This window comes from Canis lupus, chromosome 36 (genome assembly GCF_003254725.2).
Source record: "Canis lupus dingo isolate Sandy chromosome 36, ASM325472v2, whole genome shotgun sequence".
NCBI classification, from domain to species: Eukaryota; Metazoa; Chordata; class Mammalia; order Carnivora; family Canidae; genus Canis; species Canis lupus.
Window position 1 is genome coordinate 21,442,830 of NC_064278.1, and position 22,870 is coordinate 21,465,699.

Genomic DNA, 22,870 nt, shown 5'->3' on the forward strand with positions numbered 1-22,870 from the left:
TTCATAACCAGGTTTTTTTTCTTAAATACTTTAGAGGCTCAAATTTTCCTAATTATTTTAAGCTTTAAAATATTTTATGGATATATATCCTGCCATGTTTGCTATAATATTCCCAACAAATTCATCTGGAGATGATGTTTTTCTTTAGTTAACTTCATTTTCTCTGGACCTTTGGCATGTTTTGGTAGTTAAGACAGGAGGGTGGGTTCATTTGAAATGTATGTTTTTCTCATCTTGTTATTTGTAAAGTGGGCCCCCATCTCAGCCCAAGCTTCCTTCATCTCTGTTTCATAGTTTACAGAGAAAGGAGACACTGTGGAGCTCAGGCTTCCCCTGGGAATACATTGGGCTTAATGAGCTTGATAGTCTGGTGGGCTCAATAAATCAAATAAAGCAAAACATTTCTCATTTTTGAATAAAAGCATTTATCACACAGTGTTTGTTCATTCATGGTCACAAGATTGATTGGTTCCCAGCCTCATAGTGTATATTGAAGCATTTTTGATTTTGTTTTTCCAGTGGGCAAGTTACGGAAGCAGTGGCTAAAGGAAAGTATCTCTGATGTCGGCTTTGGGATGCTGAAGTCTGTCAAGGAGTATGTGGACCCCAATAACATCTTTGGAAACAAAAACCTTTTATAAATCAATTACTGTTGTTATGAAAAATGTCACTTTTTTTTTTTTTTAAGTCTTCAACTATGGTTATACCAGTAATCAAATATATCATGGACTGTATTTCAGCAAAATTTGTTTGTTGGTTTAAAATAAGTTGTTTCATTCTGTATTTGTTTTATTTCTACATCCATGGATTGACAGATGGTATTCCTAAATCTCTCTCATTGTAGGTGTATCAGTTTACCGCCAACTGGTTGTCATTTCAAATTTTAGTCAGGCAACACAAGGCTGCTAGTTGTTATTTCAGAGGAAGATGCTGCCAGCTGTTCTATATTGATGCTTCCCCTTGGTAACGAAGGTGGATTTTGGTGTCATCCACTGCTTATCTAGCCTCTTTTTAAAAGGACGTTTCTGGGAAGCAGGTATCTGGGGAAGGATTCCGCTGAGGAGTGATTACACATGTATGTTTTTTAAGAGTGCATTCTAGTGTGAGTTAGGCCATTGAGGAGAATACTCATGAAAGAATATAGGCAACCGTTAACTTAGGATACCTTCGATTCTGTGAGGTGCTTGGCCTACATTTTTCTTTGAAATTAGTATATAGTTATAGAACCTTAAATCAGTCTAAAAATTATTGTTAGGGGACATGTTTTTGTTCTTCATGTTTCTGTTTCTACTGAGGTATAAGTTGTATGTGTATAACTGAGATAACCTCTTGTAATATCCTAGTTCCTTCATCATATGTTTTATGAGAAAAGCTGATTTATCACTCATTGTATGTGAAGAACAGGTTTACCTTGAAATGAATGCCTTTATTCAGCTTAAGAGTCCTAATGTTTCTGATTTCACATTCTTGTTGCTGAGATGCAGAAGCAGCTGCAACAGGAGCAGAAGAAGGAAGACTCCTTACATTTAATGTCTCCAGTTCAAAGAATTGTTTGGCTAATGAAACGCAGTTATCATTTAACTATTGAATTTGAAAACCTCAAGTTTCAGTGACAAATTTTTTTTAATTAACCCAAACATGATAAATTTTCAAATAAAAGTAAAGTTTCCATTTCGTTTTTAATACTGATTTAACACCTTGTTTGAATTACTGGTTTAACCTAAATTTTGAAAAAATGGATTAATACACATACCATAATCAAAAGTTTGAAATATTCCTATTTCTTAAATAATAGGGAAAACATGAATCACATTGAGCGAACATTTTTACATTCAAACCTGGATATTAAGATAAGTGAAATAATTACTTTGAATCACTGTCTGTCAAGGTTCATGATTCACATTTTGGGATGGATTCTTTTCTTAATGCAATACCTAACTTTTGATAATTTTTTAAAAATTAATATTTGATCAGATAATGTAAATCAAAATACAGACAATCCTTTAAAAGGACACACTGTCTGTCTATGTAGCAACAGCTCCAAAGTATTTTTGGGCAGTTTGATACCTTTTATATCTGAAGAATACTTAACCAGAAAAATGAAAATTTAAATTGACAAAATGGTATTTTTAAGACTTCAAAATGATCAACAATTTTTAATAAAATTGGCCTCAAAATAATAAACTTAAAATCTGTAAGCAAATCAAAATTAAATATTAGTTTAACAACAAAAACTAAATATTTGTTAGAAGCTGCCTCTCTTCATTGGTAATTTATTTTTAATTTTAAAATTTCAGCAGATCTTAGCTTTAAAAGCCCTTAATATTTGAAATAGTTGGATGCTTGATGAGGAAATTATACTTGCCTCTAGAATTATAAAAATCTCAGCTTTATAAAATGCATCTATCTATTAATGAAGGTAATTTCTCTAACTGATGATCAAAATGTAAAATTTAATACAGTACTAGTATCTCACTGGAGTGTATACATGTTTCTGAGTAATTTTTTTAATAAAATTTACAGATTCATAAGAAGATCCATTCCTTTGCACATGATTGTTATAACATTCTTTCCCAGGGAGTTCAGATTTCAACCACCTCAGAAATCTGTATTTGGTATTAGGAAACTATAAATGTCACAACTGAAAATTGTTGTGTTCACTGTTCTACATGAACCTTACGGAAATTAGTGATTTATGTCTTTGTTTTTCTTCTTCCATGTATGCAGGACTCCCAACCTTGATTTTATAGGGATGACTACATTCTGTTGTTGGAATCATTTCTACAGGGATTATTTTGAAACACATGAACACTCATCAGTGCTGTGCTGTTTCACTCTGATTTAGTAAATCAGAAAGCCTCTTTCCCACTTTCTCTCACACTTGCTTCTGAGAGGTACCTTTGACATGTACTTAGTTTCTGTGGAGAGCTGAGTTCTTGATTATGCACAGAAGCACTTAAACCTTGCCTCATATTTCTGAAATATCTGGAAATGGCTTCATAAAAGTTAAAGCCTGGAGTACATTGTTTATGTGAGGCTTTTAAACTCACTTTGAATAAGTTTGTTTAAAATTTTAAAAGCTCATAACCTATTTGGTTTTTAGTACAGCATAAACATTGACTTGTCTTTCTGAAGTTAGTCATATTTCTAGTATTTGTTAATGTCACATTTGGGTTGAGGTTTTAGTGGGACTAGGAACTTGCTGCTAGTGAGAAGTGGCATTGAATACTAAAGACTCAATATGAACAGGCTTTATTGACCCTTAGAGAAACTGTTGCCTTAATGTTTGGTGCAAAATACAGTGCATAAGCAAATTTCATCTTATACTGAGTAACTTGAGCTTTTTTTAGTTTAGTAAGAATTGTAGAAGCCACGTGTTTATTGTGCCCAGCATTTTACCACAAAGAAAGAGGATTGAATTCTTTTCTCTTCAGAAGGATTGGAAGTTTACGTCCTAAATGCTTACATATTACAGTACTGTTATTTAAAGAGTTATTTATGAAGCTGGAAGCCTTCTAGTACACATAGTTGTGTTGACATATTTTGGAAAACAAAAGCGCAATAAAGGATGAGCTTCCATCAGTGTGTATCCTGTGTCAGATACAGATGGTTGCAAGGAAACCTGTTTTTCAGGATATTCTCTTAGTAACTGCTAAGTCCTAGCTTACATTTTTGAAAATGCCTTTCTGCATGCTGGCTCCAGAGATTTTTCTTTGTCATTTTCTTTTATAGCTACAACTTCTTAACCATAGCTGATCAAAGAAGCCCTGTAGTTCCAAGCTGAAGTGTATAAACTTAGCTGTTCACATGGGGCTGGGTTTGGTTGAGCATCTATTTATATAAACGTAGAATACAAATGGTTATTTATTATGGATTGATTCACAAACTGCATGGGCTGGCACTTGAAGCAGCCAAAATGGAATGCTGTGGAAAGTGTCTCTACGTTTTAAGAACACTGAGACAGGCATCAAGGACAGCTTTAATAGCTTTTTGTTTACCAGTTAATCTTTGGCAACTTTGATTTTAATTAGGGTTTAGCTCATGGTGGGAGAAAAGCTGAAAATAAAAAGTGCTTGTTTTGGACTGAAGAATCCAGAATCACCTTTGGCTTTATGAGTTAGGAAAGCGTGGCTTTGCTCAAGGCTCCACATGAACCATGTGTCAATATATTCATTGAATTCTTAATTTCAGTGTCCTGAAAAGGAAATAATGTATACATTGATGCTGAAATGCAGAAAATGTAAGAGTTTTTTAAAATATTGAATCGAGTGTCTGCTAAGAAAGATATAAGTTGCTCAGCTTTCTGCTTCCTAAACCATGCTATTTGTCTTTAGTGTGGAATTTGTAAAAACTACTTGTAACATCAACAGGTTATAGAAACGTATATTATTAATAAAATGCACCCAGGTCTAAGAGATTTTGTTTTCTTCAAAGGGAGTGGGAAGCTCTTTGTTCTGTTTGCATATGGGTTTTTCTTTTATTTTTTCATCTTCATATTTCTGCCGATTTGAAAGCAAAATTTTATAATTTTATTAATGAAGCATAATCAAGTCCCTTTAAAATATGGCTAGCTAGATTTTATCACTCTAATTATTTTTTAAATCAATGTTATATTCCTAGGAGGTGTTTAGTCTCCTCTGAGCCTGAAGCATTTCACTTTGAACCTAGGAAGATCCTCAGAGAATGAGCACTGCGCTCTTAACCACAGCAATTCCTTAAGAAACGTAAGGACCACTGATATATTGAACACTCAAGCCAAAGAACCATCACAGAATAAAGTAACTTTAGTTCTGTGAACATGAAAAGATTTCTTTTTTGGTTCCCGAAGGAAACTTTTATACTTTTTTTTTTCCCCACAAGGAAGAAAAATAATACATCACGTATCATTAAGAACATTTTTCAGAGACTCAACTTCCAAATCTAAGAGGGAGAGAGAAGGAAAAAAAAAATTAGTGTGGATTTCTAAGCAACACGTATACCTGTTTTCAGGCATCTTATTGTTAGCAGTGTTTTTCATGAACAACATGAGCACCCTGTGAAACCGTTGTTTAACCCTTAAGGTAATCATGTTCACATTATCCATAAAGGACATGAAATGCTTGTACTGGTATACAGTTTCTATAAATAATTATTTTTTTGGGCCTCGTAAAGAATATCCCCAAAAGTTCACAGTGCCTTGTTGGGATTTTTTTTTTTTTCCGTGAAATAGCCATTGTTTAAAATGAGAGGGAGAGGATAAATAAGTCTTTAAAGACTGGGATTGTTTAGTAGTTCAGGGCTTGTCCTCTTCAAGAATATGTCAGGAATTAAGCAGTTCTATTCAGAAACATGGAAAATCCTTTCTACAGTGTGGGTTTGGATCACCTATTCTAGTCTGTTTCACTAATGATATTGTGGACCTGTACTGCATATATGCGTTCAGTCGGTAGAATTTATATGTACTTTCATTTTTAGATTTTCATTCCTACTGTCCCAACTTAGTAGCCCTAAGATGTGGCTTCGTGGATGTGGCCTATTCACTCAGTCCCTGAGACACCCACTACATGCTTTTGGATATTAGCTCACACAGCTCCCTGAGGAGCACAGGGCCTGTGGGGGGTGGGGGGGCTCTAGTCCTTATATTGTGTGTCAGTCTTTTTTTCTGTGATGGTGCCTTCAGAATAATGAGTATTTCTGTTCCTGGACAATGATAAGTCTTATGAGAAATATATGTGGATTATATTTCTTAATTTTTGTCCTTTTTTGCTAAGCCTGTGAAATACTTTGGCTCTGATACAACTTGACTTGAATAATATCTTATCCCGAGTCTTCCTCCAAGGCAGTACATATTCCTGCCAGTACTGTAGTAATCTTTTGGGAACTACATGTGGGTAAGCTCTTGTATGTAAGCCATTTTATTGCTGTAACTAATGCATACAATTTACATTTGTAGTTTAAACGTTGCTCTGTTAGTGGGAAGGGAAATTCCTGAGAGATTTCAGCACAGCTTTGTGAGTTCAGACTGAGCCATACTGTTCTCTACAAGGGCTCAAAACATAGTCTATGTGCGTGCTTTCGGTGTGTGTTTGGATTAGCCTTTGATTGCTTTTCTGATACTGTACTGTTCTATAAGCAAATGCCCATGTGTGATTTTTAAGATGTGCTGGGAAGAAATAAAACAATATCAAAACCATTGTTATGGAGATTGTTGCTTATTTCATATTGATTTCATTTAACCTTTGTTGGCAGCATCATGCTGTACTGACAGAATGGATAAAATATAGTCTCTACCCATGAGTAGCCTATTAGTGAAGGATGTGTGCACAGATACTGATTTTGTCCCTGCCCGTGACTCCTGTACTAGAGGGAAGGTTGCAGTTTTCTGGGCTCTGAAATGACTGAGGATCAAGCCTGTTGAGCTTAATCTTACTTGGGACATTTCACATAATCACTTACCTCACTAAGACTTCAGCTCTTAATTAAAGAAGTTTTCTTCCTTGGTTCATATAAGCTTAGACTGAATGAACCTTAGAAATCCTCTCATCCTACCTTTTCCTAAACATAATTGTCTAATTTCCCATATACCCAGGCCACAGATAATGAGTTTTCCTGAACATTTGCTGTGACCAAATGGGAATTTATTGCCTTTCCAGGAAGCCTTTTCCAACTTGAAATCCTCAGGTATTAAGAGGTTTTTGCTTATTAGACTGAAACCCATCTTCCTCTTCTATTCATTGGTGTAACCTTTGTCTCTTAGTCATAAAGAATTGTCCAGTTGCTCTATTGAAGACAAGCTCTTCCAGTGCTTAAAGGCAAATCCTATCCTCCCACATCTTCTCCGGTTAGCCTTTGTTCCTGTGAGTTCTAGACCCTTCACCATCCCAGTCTCTCTTCACACATATGCTTCTGATTTTTTTTTCTTTTAATATTTATTTATTTTCGAGGTGGGGGAGAGGCAAAGAGAGAGGGTGAAAGAGTCCCAAGCAGACTCTGAGCAGCCTGACAACAGGGCTCAATCTCACAACCCTTAAATCATGACCTGAGCCAAAACCAAGAGTTGGTGCTTAATCGACTGTGCCACCAGGTGCCCCAAAATTTTAATTCGCTTTTAAATTTTAATTTAAAAAATGTTTTAAGAGAGAGAGAGAGAGAGTGCACATGCACTAGAGCAAGCAGGGGAGGGGGCAGAGAGAGTATCTCAGACAGTTCCACACTGATTGGGGCTGGATCCCATGACCCTTGAGATGACCTGAGCTGAAATCAAGAGTTGGATGTTCAACCAGCTGAGCCACCCAGGCATCCCCTCTTTGGTGTTCTTGAAGTGAGGTGTCTAGGCCTGAATGTGCCATAGTACCAATGATTTCCTTATTGGAGTCACTAATAAATGCATTTTTTAATGGACATTCCACTGTCATCTCATACTGAATTTAAATTTAACAAAGCTTGTCTTTTCTGCATATACTGTTTTGGCCACATCTCCCTGGAGTCTGATTTTTTAAAGTCCCATTACCTGTATTTATCCTTACTAAAATTTGTATCTTGCTGGATTTAATTATAGAGTTTCAAAATTTTAGAATCTTGACTCATCCAGAATATTTTTTTTCTGTTCAGTTTTGGGTCCTAATAAAGTGAGACATGTATATGTCTGGACTCTCTTGCAAGTAATGGCAGAGAGCTCTAGTACACAACGGTCTGTCCAATAACACATCCATGAAAGAGCATTCAGGGCTCAGGCAGCTATTCTTCCACTTGACATGCTGTTGTCCACTTTACATTTTGTCCACAAATAGGCATTTTTTCCCCCTGTGAGTAAATTATTTCAGACAAACATTAAACATGCAATAAATTTACTTAACGTTGTAAGCTGCCATACTGAGATCCTTTGACGAAGCTTGCTGCTCAAGTTTCCTGTGCCACCCCATCAGAAAGGCAAGTGAGGTCCTTGTGTCATCCCATATACTTTTGCCTGTGTTTGGCCTCAGGGGCATGTCTCATTTTCAGTATACTCAAACCCATTCTCTGATGTGATGTTGATTTGGTCTAGTATTGGCTCATGGACAACCTCTCACATCCATTCTTACATAGCTCTGTCACATCTTTCATACCTCATTGTATCCACATTACACCTGAGAAGATAGCCCTTAAAAATTAAAATTTTAGGGATGCCTAGGTGGCGCGGCAGTTGAGTGTCTGCCTTCAGCCCAGGGCGTGATCCCAGGGTGCTGGGATTGAGTCCCACATGGGGCTCCCTGCAAGGAGCCTGCTTCTCCCTCTGCCTGTGTCTCTCTCTGCTTCTCTCTCTCTCTCATAAATAAAATCTATATATATATATAAAAAAAAAAGCGGTGGCTAAGAGCACAGCTTTGAGCTGGACCACTGAGTTTTTGGTCCCTGCTTTGCCACTTAATGAAAAAAAATTAAAATTTTGTCACTAAAAAGCTGTAAAATAAGAGAGGATGGAGTTCCAAAGTCTAAGAACATGATGGAAAGAGTTCTATTCTGGAATTTCGTTTATGCTCCATTTTTCTCTACCAACTACAAGTCACTCTCTATTTGGACCTAATTTCTTTCATAAAATGAAAATCTCTAAGGTCCCTTCTGACTTGGTCTCAGTGATTCTGATTAAGTCTAGATATTTTTGCTGAATGCTACCCTAGAAATGATTATTGCATTAATAATTTACTTTTTAATTCATCGTTTATTAGCCACTGTGCTGAGATTTAACCCTAGACCAGAGGTAATGATTATTACAACAATCCTGAGAAATGAGTGATATCCTCACTCTTTTTTTTTTTTTTTTTTACTGGTAAAATAACTGAAGTTTAGTGAAGTCAAGTAACATCAACTTAGTAGCTGGCAAGTGGTGGTGTTGGGATATGACTAAATCCAGTGCCTCTGCTGGCAGCTTCACTGCTCCAGGCTGTTTGTACTGGGTATCTATGATATATACAAAATTTCTGCTTTTAAAGCAGATTATTAGTCATTGCCCTCTACTAAAGGGCACAAGTAAGGAAATGAAATCTTTTCAAGCTACAAAATGGAAGCCACTGTCTTCTTGACTTTACACCATAGAAAATACAGGATGCCTTTTGTCTCAAATGCTGTCTTGCTCTGTAAATGTTTAATCCAGAAGGTCTTATATTGGTGTCTACAGGTTTAATATGAAACTTACAAAGGAACTTAATTTGCATTTTTATAACTTTAATACTGTATTCCTTTGAGCTGCACTTAAAAATGTAAGAATACCTGTTTCTGTAAGTTATATATCTTTCCATAGACTGGAAACTATTAAGATTAAGGAAATGTTCTATTGTAATTAGAGCCCATTTATGGGAAGTCACACAGTTCCTTAAAACTGCTGATTTAAGAATTAAAGTTGCTGCTGAAGGATTTGAGCTACACTGCAAAAGTTGTATATATCTTATAGCTAGAATGAAAGTTTAAGTTTAGGGGATCCCTGGGTGGCGCAGCGGTTTGGCGCCTGCCTTTGGCCCAGGGCGCGATCCTGGAGACCTGGGATAGAGTCCCACGTCGGGCTCCCGGTGCATGGAGCCTGCTTCTCTCTCTGCCTGCGTCTCTGCCTCTCTCTCTCTCCTCTCTGTGCATTCTCATGAATAAATAAATAAAATCTTAAAAAAAAAAAGAAAGTTTAAGTTTAGAATCTGATGGTTACAGTTATGGTACTTCTGTGGTTGGACAACCAAGAATCCAGAGTTACCGGGTCTTCACGAAGTGTTCTGTTTAAGTAATACTGTGGGTACAGCCCAATAAGTGAATACAAAAAAGCCCAAGTGTCACTCTAGTCCCAGTGGTAAGGCAACAAAGAATAAGAGGCAGTTAGTGAATGGTAGATAATGAGCTGCAATTCCCACCATTGTGAGGAATTTACTTAGTGTGTCAGAATACTGTCAAGAAACTAGTCTCCCAGGTGTTTCTAGATCACTTATAGTCACTAAGAAAAAGACTAAAGAACCTAAGACAAAAACATATTCAGAAATGCTGGTGTTGAAAGGTTTCACTTTGGTGATACTATCCTTTTAAAATTATGTAGTTTAGATACCTGGACAGATTTCCAGCACTGCTAACCCTCTGTGTGCCAGTGTGGAAATAAGCCCAAGCAAAGATTATAGGACAGGAGGGTCAGAAAGTTATTCCCTTAAACCTTCTGCATCAAGCCATTTACCTACCCTTTCTTATCTCACATTTTCTAGTATTTTATTTATTTGGGCATCACAAATTGCTATAATCTGTAGGCGAGCTTATCACTGGCAGGTCTATATGGATTCCATCTGAGATGTTCTTCTGAGGTTTGAGAGGCCATCCCTATGTATTCCTATATCACCCTGCAGGAAGAGAATGTGATCATCTCCTATGATTTCACTGCCCGGTGACCCTCCACCTCCTATCACCACAGTTCTCCCAGTTTCCAGTTTTCTGCTTCTTATGAAAGGGTCAGAGGTAGTCACTCTATATCTGACCTCACAGATGGGGTTAGTGTGAACATTTGTGCCACAGCTGAGGCCAAATTCAAAGAAGGGCTGTGAGGAGGAATGGGAATCCTTTGGCAGGCAGTCCTGTCACTGATCAAAGGAGTCTGCTGGTTGTCCTGCATGGGAAGATCACATTCTTATTCATGTCTGGGAAAATGGAAATAACTACTTGTGTACAAACACAAGGCTTATATTCTGAAAACGTGGAGATGGGGGGGGTTGACTAGGATTATAAGATACTAGATTTAATATTTGATCCCTTTAAAATGTAACATGGGACATAATGAAGAAAAAGGAGTAAAAGCTTTAGAAATACATGTAAATTTTTTTTTTTTTGGTCAAAAAAAGTGCTTTTAGCATGGAATACATAATGTTGTAGGAGCACAAAACAAAGCTTTTCATCAGAGCTTTAGGGATGAAAGCTTTCAGTCAAATGTAAAAATACAGAGTTAAAGTCATTGTTAGTGTCATAGTATCGATAAGCAGAGCTAAGTACTTCTGAAGGTGAGTTTGAGAGAAATATATCCTAAAAATAAAGGGCAGTAAGAGTCTGAAGAGTCTGAAGAGTTAAGAATATTCTCACGCTTCTCAGTCTTCTCCAATATTCAGAAGACTGGACAGCTTTGTAGGTGTGGTTCAAGAGTCTGTGTTGTTGCCAGGCAGCAGTCTGTCAATCTGAGGGGATGCCTCCCCAGAGAGCGTGGGTAAGGAAGGGGACAAATGCCGTGATTGACCTTTATTCCTTTACTCAGTGGTAGGAGCAGTCAGGATTTCCTGATTCATTACTAACCAGGAAATCCCAGCTGCCCAGCGGCAAGGGGTTAAAAACTATTCTGAAAAGCTTTTTATGTTCTGGAAAGCTGAATTACACATACATGCAAACCACAAACACATAGCACCTGGATAAATAAAATGTGGCTGCATAAAGGCCAGGCTATTTGCAAAAGGGAATCTGGAAAACATTTGCTTTTGGGTGGGTACACTTTATGTTTTGTTTTGTTTTTAAGAAAAAAAAAATAGAGGAAATGTGCAAAAACATCAGAAATTTTAACATGGCTGTTGAAATGAGATTTCAGTTCATTTATTGTCCAAATCTTAAGGAGCTATGGAGATCGAGAGGGGCCATAGAGCTACTGCACAAAGCAGCAGCAACACTTTTAGTACAAAAGTTGCTAAATGAAGACCATTTCCCACAGATAGAATTTGTGCTGTCAGATACACTGAAGAGGTCATTAAACATCAACAGTCCTCCAAACATGGGATCAAACAACTATGGTAAGTGGTATCAGCATACATAATTAAGATTTAAAATGCTTATGAACTGAAAACCATTGGACTTCATTGTAAGCCAAATTTTTCTGATAGATCTATTAGAATTTGAACACCCAGAAGGTCATGCTACAGAGGATTTGTGCTGCGCATACCTGGTCTAGGTACCTACATGTCCAAGTGATTTCTTTTTGAAGGAAAAAACCATCATCTCATTATGTCAGGCGTTCACTATCAGTTGAAAGCTATCAGACTGAACCATGAGAAACTGTTAGTTTTGTAGGTCAATAACTTTCAAGATCAGCAATTTCATATCATTCAACCTAATACTTTTTTTTTTTCTGAGCCAGGTTAAATTGGAGTTGACAGTTACATTTATGGGTAGAGAAGGAGTAAGTGAACAAACAGTAAAGCTCATATATGGTTCAGAAAAAAAAATGCCTAAGCAGAATGAGTGGAGTTCTCCTTGGGAATGTTGGGAGTGTGAAACTAGCATTATGAACCTACCAGATAAGGTTTCACCTCCTTTAATATGTTATAGAGGCAGGAAAGAAGTTTGGTGGGGTCATGGCAATAGTGTAGATTTTTCCTTACCAAAGAGGCTACAACACAGAAAAACTCCAACAGTAACCTAAGTAGGTAGGAATTAAGAACTAAGTTTTCAGGGTACTTCTGCTATTAGTCACTATTTAGAGATAAATGAGAGCAGTTATGAAAAACGTAACAAAGTATCTTGTTCATATGTACACATTATTAACAAGTGGAACAAAAGAAAACTTGTTTCTTCAGCAATTGTTTATTGTCTCTATACTATATAGTACCATAATACTAAGGGCACAAGATATCCCTCTAAATTTGTACATTAAAAAAAAAAAAAAAAACAGAAAAAGAAACCCAAACATTTATCACCTAAGGAATTTTGGTTACAGAAAGTGTTACATCTATATTGAAAAACCCTGCCAAAACATCTTAAACTCTATGCAAAATGTGTGTATATTCCAAATTAAAGAGTAAATTGTGAGAAAGGAACACACAATCCCTAAAACTTAACAGTAAAAGCCTAGAAATCCTACATGTTAACTACACTATCAAACTGGGTTTGATAGTGCCATGCCCCTGGAAATTATAATCCATGTGCAGGGGACTCTAAATACAACCAGACACATATGATAACAAAGGAGAAGAAAAAGGCACTACAAGTTCTAACAAATGCAGAGTCCCAATCAGTTTTGATTTTTCATATATTATTCTAGGTGTCAAAAGTTACAATAAGATTATTTAATCTAATTAATATGACTTTTCAAATATACAGTTTAACATGTGACAAATGTAAAGATGCTAAATATAAATATCTATAGCTAAATATAGATAAAACCACAAAATATATATAAAGGTATTATGATAAAAGATATTCTATCAGACATAACTATATATTCCATCCTATAATCTCATAAATCAAAGCCTTTAACTGTCTGGACTCGTATGTGACTGTATTCTTTCCAGTGTGCATTCTTTCTTCTTCCAGGGGTTGTTCAATAACAGCAGGAATGTTTCTGCCATAAAGTTCACATTGTTCTAGAAACTGGACACATTCTTGAATAACACTGTCACGGAGCATGATCGTATGTTTTGACATGTTTTCTAATAAGGACAGGAAGCATCTTTTGGCATAATACCAGGTGTCAGTTCCCAGTTTCTTATGATAAGGTTCCAGGCTTTTGATAACCCGAGAAATACCAAAGTCATAATTTCCTTTGGCACAATAGAGTGTCCCTATCACCAAATTCACAATGCAGAGATGGTAGATTTTCTTATCGGGGTCATCGTAGGACAGCTGCTCTTCCTCCTCAATCTTTCTCATCAACTCCTCAGCTTCTTCATTCTGACTTGTCATAATGTACGAAACACACAGGTTAGCCAGCACGATAGCACTGACGTTCAAGATGTTGTCATAATGCTTCTTGACTATGGGCTCATAGAAACCGATGGCTTCTTTGTATTTGTTTTCCTGCATGAACAGGACGTGAGCCACGTTCAGCTTCCACACATCGTGGTCATTACAGAATTCCACAGATTTGCGGAAGATCTTTTCCACCATTGGATAATTCTCAAGGTTCCAGTAGATCTTTGCCTGGGCCATCAACACGGGGATGTACTTCTCCAGGGTGTCATCATACTCATTCACTGCCTTCTTGACAGCTTCATCGTCTCTATTGTGTCTTGCTTCCTGTACTTGGATGGTGAGTCTCCGGAGCTGTTCGGTCAGCATCCCTGCCAGCCCGTCAAGCTTAACGAAAGCCTCTTCCGGAGCCGTCTGGCAGGTGATCATGGCATCCAAGAAGTCATAGAGATAGGGGGTGAGAAGCCTGTAGGTCAAATGGGCATTCTCTGCCAGGACATCGGCCGCCAGGTCAAAATACTCATACTTACAGTAGAGCAGCAGCAGGTTGCCAAAGGTCTCTGGGGGGAAGGGGTTCTGCTGGAGCAGAAACTGTAGCTTTTCAAACCCTTCCGTAGGCCTGGTGTCCATGTTCATCAGCGCCTGGTTGTGCAGGGTCACGGGGTCCAACTCTTCTTCTGACCTCGGTGGCATGTCCGTGAGGGCCTCCTGGGCCGCCTCATAGTTTCTCAGTTGGTACTCTATGGCGGCCTTGAGGTTGAAGGCCTCGACCAGGGCGGTCTGGTGAAGCACTAAGGTGTTGCCAACGCTTCGGACATCAATGCCCTCGGTGGTCATGCCCACACCGAGCTCCGGGTGCCTGCGGATACCATGTTCGATGATGTCGGCGATATGCTTCAGCGCCGAGGCGTACTGCCGGCGGCTGTAATAGGCCAAGGCCAGGTTGTAGGACAGGTCGGGCCGGTAGCCCGAGGCCTGCAGCGCCGCGAAGAACTTGGAGCACGCGGCTTCGTACTGTCCCTCCTTGTAGAGCAAACAGCCCAGGTTGACCTGGCCGTCGGGCTCGCCGTCGCCCCCGCTGTCGTCCCCGCCTTCCGCGCTCAGCAGCTGCTCCACCAGGCTCTTGGCCCCGGGCAGGTCGCCCTCGCTGTACTTGATGGCGGCCTGCAGGCGGAGGACCCGGCCGCGGTAGGCGGGGTTGTCCAGCAGCAGGAAGGCCACGCGGGTGGCCTCCGGGTAGAGGCAGGCCTTGTACAGGGCCTGGGCCTGGTACAGGCGGTACTGCTCGAGCTCCGGGTGCAGCTGGCCCAGCTGCTCATAGCACTCGGCGGCCAGCGCGAACTCCTGCAGGCGGTAGTAGCAGTAGCCGAGCAGCGACAGGCCGGCGCGGCTCCTCGGGCTCCGCTGCAGCTCGGCGCCCAGCAGCTGCACCGCCTCGGCGTAGCGGGCGTCGCGGAGGAGCCGGTACACGACGGCGGTGAACTCGCCATCGGGGACGTGCGCGCCGCCCAGCCCGGCCATGCCCGCCGCCGCGGCGCTGGGGCGCGCTGGTTGCCACGGCAACCGGCCGCCCGGAAACGAAAGGCGCAAAGGATACTGCAATTTTTTGGGGTTGCTCCCCCCCGCTCCCGACTCCTAAAGTCGCTTTGCAGGGGTAAGGCCAGACAAGGGTTAGAACGGAGTCACTAACGCGAGGGTCTCATATACGGCCCGTCCCCAAGACTCCGGAGGTGAGCGGCGTTAGCCAAGAAAAAACTCCTCCAGGCCCGTCAGTACCGAAACCCCACTTCCGGTCATGCGCGGGCGCGTCGCGCGGCAGCCGCGGGCGTGGCCGCGTTGCATGCCGGGAGGAGTAGTCTCCGCCGGGCGGCCGCACCGTCGTCAGGAGGTGAGGTAGCGCTTACCTTTTCTTTCGTTAGGGTTTGCACACTTGACAGTTCATCTCCCTTGATCCTCCAAATTTCACTGCCGTGTAAGGACCGTGGAAAAACCGATGACCGAGTCTTTTCCAAGGTGGGGTGGGGATAAAAGTGCGGCCAGAAGTGTCCCTGCACCGTTGCTCTTCTCACTCTCCAAACCTACTTTGTGTGTGAGAGAGAAACAGAGAATCAGCCTGCACTTGTCAGGCTTTTAATATTTCTGGATATCACTGAATTGTTTTTTGGACATCACTGATAAAAACTGGATTTTCTTTCAGTTGAAAGAAACTTTCCTACACTTTAATTTTTTCTCCACCTCAGATTCTTAGTTTGAAGATCTCTGGAAATTTGCTCCTGTACCAAAAAGAAAAAAAAAAAAAAAAGAAAGAAAGAAAGAAAAAGCCCTGGATTTTCTTTTGTTCCTTTGTCATGTATTTGGAATAGATGCTCTAGAGTCCATGTTACTACCTCAGGGCTATTTTTGTATAAATACTTTTGAATTTAAAGATTTATTTATTTATTTTTATTTATGATAGACACAGAGAGAAAGAGAGAGACAGAGACACAGGCAGAGGGAGAAGCAGGCTCCATGCAGGGAGCCCGACCTGGGACTCGATCCCGGGACTCCAGGATCGCGCCCTGGGCCAAAGGCAGGCTCCAAACCGCTGAGCCACCCAGGGATCCCCTACTTTTGAATTTAATATTGCCTCTCATGGGACAGTGGAAAAGTAGGGACTTAATTATCTTATAAAATTATAATGAATTACTAGTAAAAAAGATACCCATAGTTTAGACTGATGTGGAGACAGTTTAATTTGTGAGAGCTGAATATAATAATCAGTCAGTGGGACGCACGCCTTCGGCCCAGGGCGTGACCCCAGGTCACGGCATCCTGTGGAGCTGGAGCTCCCCGGTGGAGCCTGCTCCTCCCTCTGCCTGTGTCTCTGCTTCTATGTCTCTTATGAATGAATAAATAAAATCTTAGAAAAAACAAACCCAAAAACTGACTTATCCCAGTGAGGCAGCAGCAGCTCGTTTTTTTTTGTTTTGTTTTGTTTTGTTTTGTTTTTGTTTTTGTTTTTGTTTTTTTGTTTTTTGTTTTTTTTTGTTTTTTTTTTTTTAACAGCAGTTCTTAAGATAATAAAATTAGCTGTAATTTATGGGGTCCCTGGGTGGCTCAGCTGGTCAGCTGAGTGTCAGCTTCTGATTTCAGTTCAGATAATGATCTTGGAGTTATGGGATAGAACCCCATGGTGGGCTCCACACCGGGTGTGGAGCCTGCTTGAGAGCCATCGGCTCCCTTGCTCCTTCTATAAAAGAAAAAAAAATTAGCTATAATTTATGAATATCATATGCAGTGCCTCTGCCGGAGCCCTGGCATAAGGGGGTTTTCTTTCATAGTGTTCCACAGTCTTTCAGATTGCCATTCACCTCCCTACAATCCAAGATAAACAGTCCAGGCGGAAGTATGTCTTCGCTAATATAATTAAAAACTTTAGTGTAAACCCCTTATCTGCCTCAGTACTGTTGCAGCCCACAAGAGTTCTCTATAAATACATTTTGGAGCAACGTCAACCATGTTACAGGGCCCTCTGTTATTTACACAAATTATCTCTAAGCTTAATCATCACCCTGCGTTCTGCATATTAGATAAAGAAAAGAAACAGCTGAACTATGATGATATCCAAAAGCTAAGTTATTAGGAAAGAGAGGCTGTTGAATTAACTCAATGTATGTATTACTTAAGGGCCCAATTTTGAGGGAATACTAGTGCATTTTTTTTGGTTGTTATTTTTCCCATTAAAACAACCACCTTGGTTTGGGCAGTAAAATCTGGACTTCCTGGCCTGAGCAGCTGGTAGCAGATGTAAGGAAGTGATTGCTGGGTGGCAGTGTAGTTCCTAGTCACCTGTTAAAGCTAAAAAGAGATTTCGGTAAGGCATCTGGATTCTGTAGTACCAAGCCACTGACTTCATTTACTTATGCATTCTTTTCCCTTGCTGAGAAGTTTGCCAAACTTGTGTTCTAGATGGGACCAGACGAGGAGCCTTTCACTGCTTGAATACTGACAGAAGGAGAGACTGCACCCATTTCAGAGGAAGCGAGGGGGGCTCTGGGCCATTCAGAATTCCCTGAGAAAGCAACAGAGAAAGACCACTATATAACCCTATTCAAAAGCTTCTAACATCCCAATGTCTGGCTGCAGCCTTATCTGGTCTTCAACCAAAAGAGGTACATGGTTTGTGGGATGCTAACTAGTGTGGCTGAATAATCACGAAATAGGGTATCTTCTCCTTTATGACTGCCTGATTGACACCACTTCTTGGAAAGAAATTATTATCCAAAGGGCTCAATATTTTAAAATCCTACTGTACTTTAAATGCGTATGTATTAAGCTGTTACCTTTGGTAATTTGCTGTTAAATCAAGGCAAAATGACAGAACATGGAGATGGGAAATTGCCTTTCATATCTCTTAGTCTGTTTCAGAGTTGTATCATGAAAGCATTCACCTTCAAATGGCTTTTTGGAAATATATGAAAAATGGATTATCTGCTTTGCCCCAAATTTCCCTGATCCCTTCAGGCATCAGTTGGGGTCCCCTCTTTGTGTTGTTACCCGTCTGTGGGTGTGGCAGCTGAGGGGGGCAGGAAGGAGGTTGCTGTGTGTCTTTACCCTTGTTTCATGTGCTTCTGTTCCTGAGGCCTGGCTTAAAAAAAGCAGGACATTCGGTTTAGACAGATGGAGGGCAGGGTCATTTTCAAAATGAAATGAGTGCACAAATCACACTGTGAAATTGGCATGACCATCACTGCTGCTGTGATAGACTGACTTTTATTTAGTCTCTGATAGGCAGTTGGGGAATACATTAGTATTGGGAGGGTGCAGCAGTGAAAGAAGGCCCTTTAATTAATGATAGAAATTCTGGAAAATGATAAATGGGGTGGAATATTATAAACTATCATAAAGGATCATTTTGTTTCCAACAAAATCTTGGAAAGCTGGAACATGTATCAAAAAGTAAGTGTATTGTACGATTCCTAGCAATAAGAAAGCATTTGGTGGTTGCAATAAAATGATTTACTGCCTTATTGAAGGATTTAGGTTTTGAGAAAATGATGTTGGACTCAAGGTGGATTTTGCTGCATAAGCAGAGGCATGTTTAACATATAGAAGAATTTCATTTAGGCAAAATGTGTAGGAGCTAAAAATGTGACATTTTGGTTCTTCATATGCTTGTGCTTCTGCCTGCCAAAATGTGAGATGATCAAATCCCATCGATGTTCTATTTGGCATTCTCTTATAAAGCTAATTGGAAATGACTGTTTCTTATTTATCTTGTAAAAATAACCACTTCTTTTTAGTAAATTTTATTTATGAGTATTTCAACCTCAGCTGTGATTAAACATTTTCCTTGATAAAGGAAAACCTTCTGCAAAACCATTTGCCAAGTTATTATTTCTGTTTCCCAGCCAGTCCAGGTCATTTTCTGCAGGATGGCCGGATTGATTCCTCTGGAGTCCAGCTTGAGTTTTTGTCCCTATGTGCCTATTGATGATGATAGAACTAACCTGCTTCCCACCACCTCTCACCTCTCACCCATAAACAGGGAAGAAAAAAAATAAGTGCCAAATTAGGAGCATCTGTTCAATCTTTTAAGACTTTTGGAAAAGATTGTATGCTGAATCCACACTTGGGAACATTTATGCTCAGATCGTGAGAAATTTAACCTCACTAAGACTTAATCTTTTTTCTCTGGTAGTTCCAGCTCTATTAATATTTTATATAGTAATATGTTTCCTTCTCCATATATCTTGCTTTTGATCAAATAGTTTCTATTTTGAGGTTTATGGTGTTATTATCCAAACTAATTTATTAGGCAGATCACAATAACATGGTTTAGAGAAAGAATTAGCAGAGTAGACAAATTGTGGTACTGCCCTTGAAAAATTTATTCCCCACAGTTGGGAGTGTGCTGTGGAATGCATTGTTGGGGCTGGTACCCAAATCACTTCATTTGAGCATTTTTCACATTCTTAAGAGGCAAGAAATGATTTGTAGTATAACTTCTTTCTCCCAAGACTGGTAACTTTCATAGTCAGATCTATCCTATGCTTGTTCTCATTTCTGCAATTTAGCTATGAAAATAATAAATTGGATGGGAAAGGTAATTGAAATCTGTGGTCAGAAGATGCTCTTCCTTTTTTTAAAAAAATTTTTATTTATTTGAGATACAGCATGTATGTGCACAGAGGAAGAAGGAGAGGGAGAAGCAGATTCCCTGCTGAGCAGGGAATCCAGTGTGGGGCTCAATCCCAGGACCCTGTGATCATGACCTGAGCCAAAAGCAGATGTTTAAGTGACTGAGCCACCCAGGTGCTCCAGAAGATGCTATTCTTAGAAAGTTGTCATCAGCCTATGAACATATTTTCTGGCTTGCAGGACTAGAGAGCCATCCATGATGGCCTTGACAACCAGCCATCTAATTGTCTCAACAGTACTGTAGTATTTTTTAAGGCTTTCACTGCAGAGAGTTATGGAACATACTCCCAGGGTCTGTGCTGGTGGACTAGGGAACCCAATTCAGAAACCAATCCTCTCCTTGAAGCCTCCTGTTCCTAAACTCCTCACATCTAATGAATACAGTTCTGAGAGTCTTTGAAATGTATCAAATCTGTATATATATCTCTTCAAATTCCCCTCCTGCTGCCCTGCTTTCTGCCACCACCATTTCTCTCCCGGATCTGCAATAAGTCTCCTAAATGGCTTCCCCTCATCTCTTCCTGAGACCCTTACAAAGATTTCAAGGCACGTTTTCTCCCCTCTTTGTTTAGAGTTTTACTCTGGGGAACCTCCCTGTGCAAAACAAAACTCCCAGGGTCTTTGCTTCCTAAGTGAGAGTTTCTGTCTCAAGTGTATAAGATGTTGTCATTCATTTTAATGATTCTTGCTGCCTGAATGTATGGGAATATCTTGGGACTGAGACTTCAGATGGTTTTGAAAGGGATGGTTGCTATATATGGTAGTAGAAGTTAAGGATGATATAGAAACTTCAATTGATTTAGTTACTTTCTCCTATTGAATAATTTAATAACATTATTTTGTTTTATAAGCACGTCAAGTGCTTTTCTTACCTCTGGATTTCTATGCACAGAGGAGTTCTTTGCCTTTTCTGTGCCTTTTAATCTTTAGAAATTGTTTTATATTCTTCTCTGGCCTCAGCAAATGGAACCCTATGGACCTTGCCTTCTATCTGTGAGGGACCTTTAAAAACAATAAAAAATAAATAAACAAACAACTGAAGACATGAAAGGTGGCATAACATATTTGAAAGAGACAGGCTAGTTCAGCATGAAACCATCTGAAGTCACATCTCTGTCCTGCCATTGCCAACAATGTAGCCATGGAAAATACTCTTAAACCTCACTGAATTGCAGTTCCCTTATTGGTAATACAGGGACAAAAATAACTTCTTTGGGGATACCTGGGTGACTCAGTGGTTGAGTGTCTGCCTCCAGCTCAGGGCATAATCCCGGAGTTCTGGGATTGAGTTCCACATCGGGCTCCCTGCAGGGAGCTTGTTTCTCCCTCTGCTTATGTCTCTGCCTCTCTCTGTGTCTTTCATGAATAAATAAATAAGATCTTTTAAAAAATAATAATTTCTTTGTTCAAGGTTATTTTTTAAAATTTTTTATTTTATTTTATTTATTTATGATAGGCACACAGCGAGAGAGAGAGAGGCAGAGACATAGGCAGAGGGAGAAGCAGGCTCCATGCACTGGGAGCCCGACGTGGTATTCGATCCTGGGTCTCCAGGATCGCGCCCTGGGCCAAAGGCAGGCGCTAAACTGCTGCGCCACCCAGGAATCCCTGTTCAAGGTTATATAAAGCATCTGGCCCATAGTAGATACTTAATATATTTTAACTATTTTTTATTACATGAATGGAGCAATTGAGATTCCTTGGGAATCTTATTAGAGTATCTCAGGCTTAAATAAATATGGGTGGAAACTACTAAGTTAAACATTTGCACCTAGGAGTAGATGTTCTCCTGATATTTCAGATGTTGTATTCCTAAGAGTACCTGATAAATTCCAGAAAGTAGAAAGGTAATTATTTGGTGTAAATTAGTGTCTTCATTAAACCTACTTTTCCAGGAAATTAAAGCATCAAGTTAAATAGTATATTTTGTTCTTTCAGCAAATTAGTGAATGTTTACCAATGGCCCTGTGCATAGTGGAGAATCTAGAATCTTCAAGAAACTGAGAGAACAGGGGAGATACTATAAGTACATTAAAAATCCACAACCCAGACATATGTGTAGTGCCTTATGAATGGCACAACATAACATAGAGGTTCAGAATTTATTTATTTAGTAAAAACAAACCAGCATTTGGCTACGGTGATGGTTTGCAACTCCCTTTTATAACAAATATTTTCCAAGACCCTCTTTGTTGTTTTGAAATGAAATTTGTATATGATATATAACATCCGATACACATAATTTTTCTTCTCTCCTTCTTTCCTTCCTTCCTTCCCATTTTTCTTCTTTTAAAAAAATCTTAGGTACATGAACTCATCAGTCATAATCCTTGATGAATGACACAGCCTCCAATTTTGGTCTATGCATGGTCCTCTTCTAGTATTGTTTGTTTAGCTATTTTAATAATATAAAAACCACCAGTGATGCCACTACCCAGCATAAAAGGTAAGACCTTTACCTTTACCATAATCTACATCTGACTCTGGAGATGTCTCCCAAGCCATCCTCTTGTCTTTCTCATCCTGATTAATCAACACCCTGAGTCTCATGTTTAGTGTTCTCTTGCTTCCTTTTTTTTTTTTCAATTTAAAGATTTTTATTTATTTGAGAGAGGGAGAGAGAAGAACACAAATTGGGGGACGAGCGGAGGAAGCGGGAGAGGGACAAACAGATTCCCCACTGAGTGAGGAGCCTGATGCAGGACTTAATCCCAGGACCCTGAGATCATGACCTGAGCTGAAGTCAGATGCTTAACCAACTGAGCCACTCAGGTGCTCCATTTTGCTTCCATTTTTATATGGTTTTACTGAATCTATATGAGTTTCTTGAACCTATTTTTATTTTAGTTGTTTTAGCTTTATGAAAAGAATTCACATAACATATATCATTTCTTGTAATATAATTCTAAGATTCATCCATATTTTTGCATGTGTCACTGTGGTTCACTGGTTTCAACTACTCTATTATATACCATTGTGTGAACATTCCACGGTTTACTCATTTACTCTCCTATTGATCAGCATTCAGGTTGTGTCTTGATATTTGCTGTTT

At 39.4% G+C, this 22,870-nt stretch overlaps 2 protein-coding genes and 2 long non-coding RNA genes across 7 annotated transcripts in view; 2 read left to right on the top strand and 2 right to left on the bottom strand.

Annotated features, from left to right (window-relative positions):
- The window catches only part of AGPS (alkylglycerone phosphate synthase), a 134,196-nt gene extending 128,024 nt beyond the window's left edge, over positions 1 to 6,172 (top strand). For all 3 annotated transcript variants that reach the window (XM_035698686.2, XM_049106174.1, XM_035698681.2), the window contains one exon: positions 520 to 6,172. In XM_035698686.2, coding sequence (XP_035554579.1) covers positions 520 to 641 — 122 coding nt within the window. In that variant the 3' untranslated portion in view covers positions 642 to 6,172. The remainder of the gene's footprint in view (positions 1 to 519) is intronic.
- The window catches only part of LOC112668173 (uncharacterized), an 83,416-nt gene that overhangs the window by 43,744 nt on the left and 16,802 nt on the right, over positions 1 to 22,870 (bottom strand). The window contains exon 4 of the long non-coding RNA XR_004803107.2: positions 15,543 to 15,716. This is a non-coding gene — a long non-coding RNA (uncharacterized LOC112668173). The remainder of the gene's footprint in view (positions 1 to 15,542; positions 15,717 to 22,870) is intronic.
- TTC30B (tetratricopeptide repeat domain 30B) lies at positions 11,535 to 15,433 on the bottom strand. Its single transcript, XM_025460303.3, has one exon. The coding sequence runs from the start codon at positions 15,157 to 15,159 to the stop codon at positions 13,165 to 13,167; it is 1,995 nt and encodes a 664-aa protein (XP_025316088.3). The 5' UTR covers positions 15,160 to 15,433; the 3' UTR covers positions 11,535 to 13,164.
- LOC125754417 (uncharacterized) overlaps positions 15,445 to 22,870 on the top strand; it is a 92,013-nt gene continuing 84,587 nt past the window's right edge. Inside the window, exons 1-3 of one of the 2 annotated variants that reach the window (XR_007408548.1) lie at positions 15,445 to 15,531; positions 17,587 to 17,789; positions 22,123 to 22,264. This is a non-coding gene — a long non-coding RNA (uncharacterized LOC125754417). Of the gene's footprint in view, positions 15,652 to 17,586; positions 17,790 to 22,122; positions 22,265 to 22,870 lie in introns of both variants that reach the window. The other variant, XR_007408549.1, reaches the window with a different exon arrangement.

What these genes read in the sequence shown, in the direction of transcription:
- TTC30B (XM_025460303.3), bottom strand. Translation starts at nt 15,159, where the DNA reads ATGGCCGGGCTGGGCGGCGCGCACGTCCCCGATGGCGAGTTCACCGCC.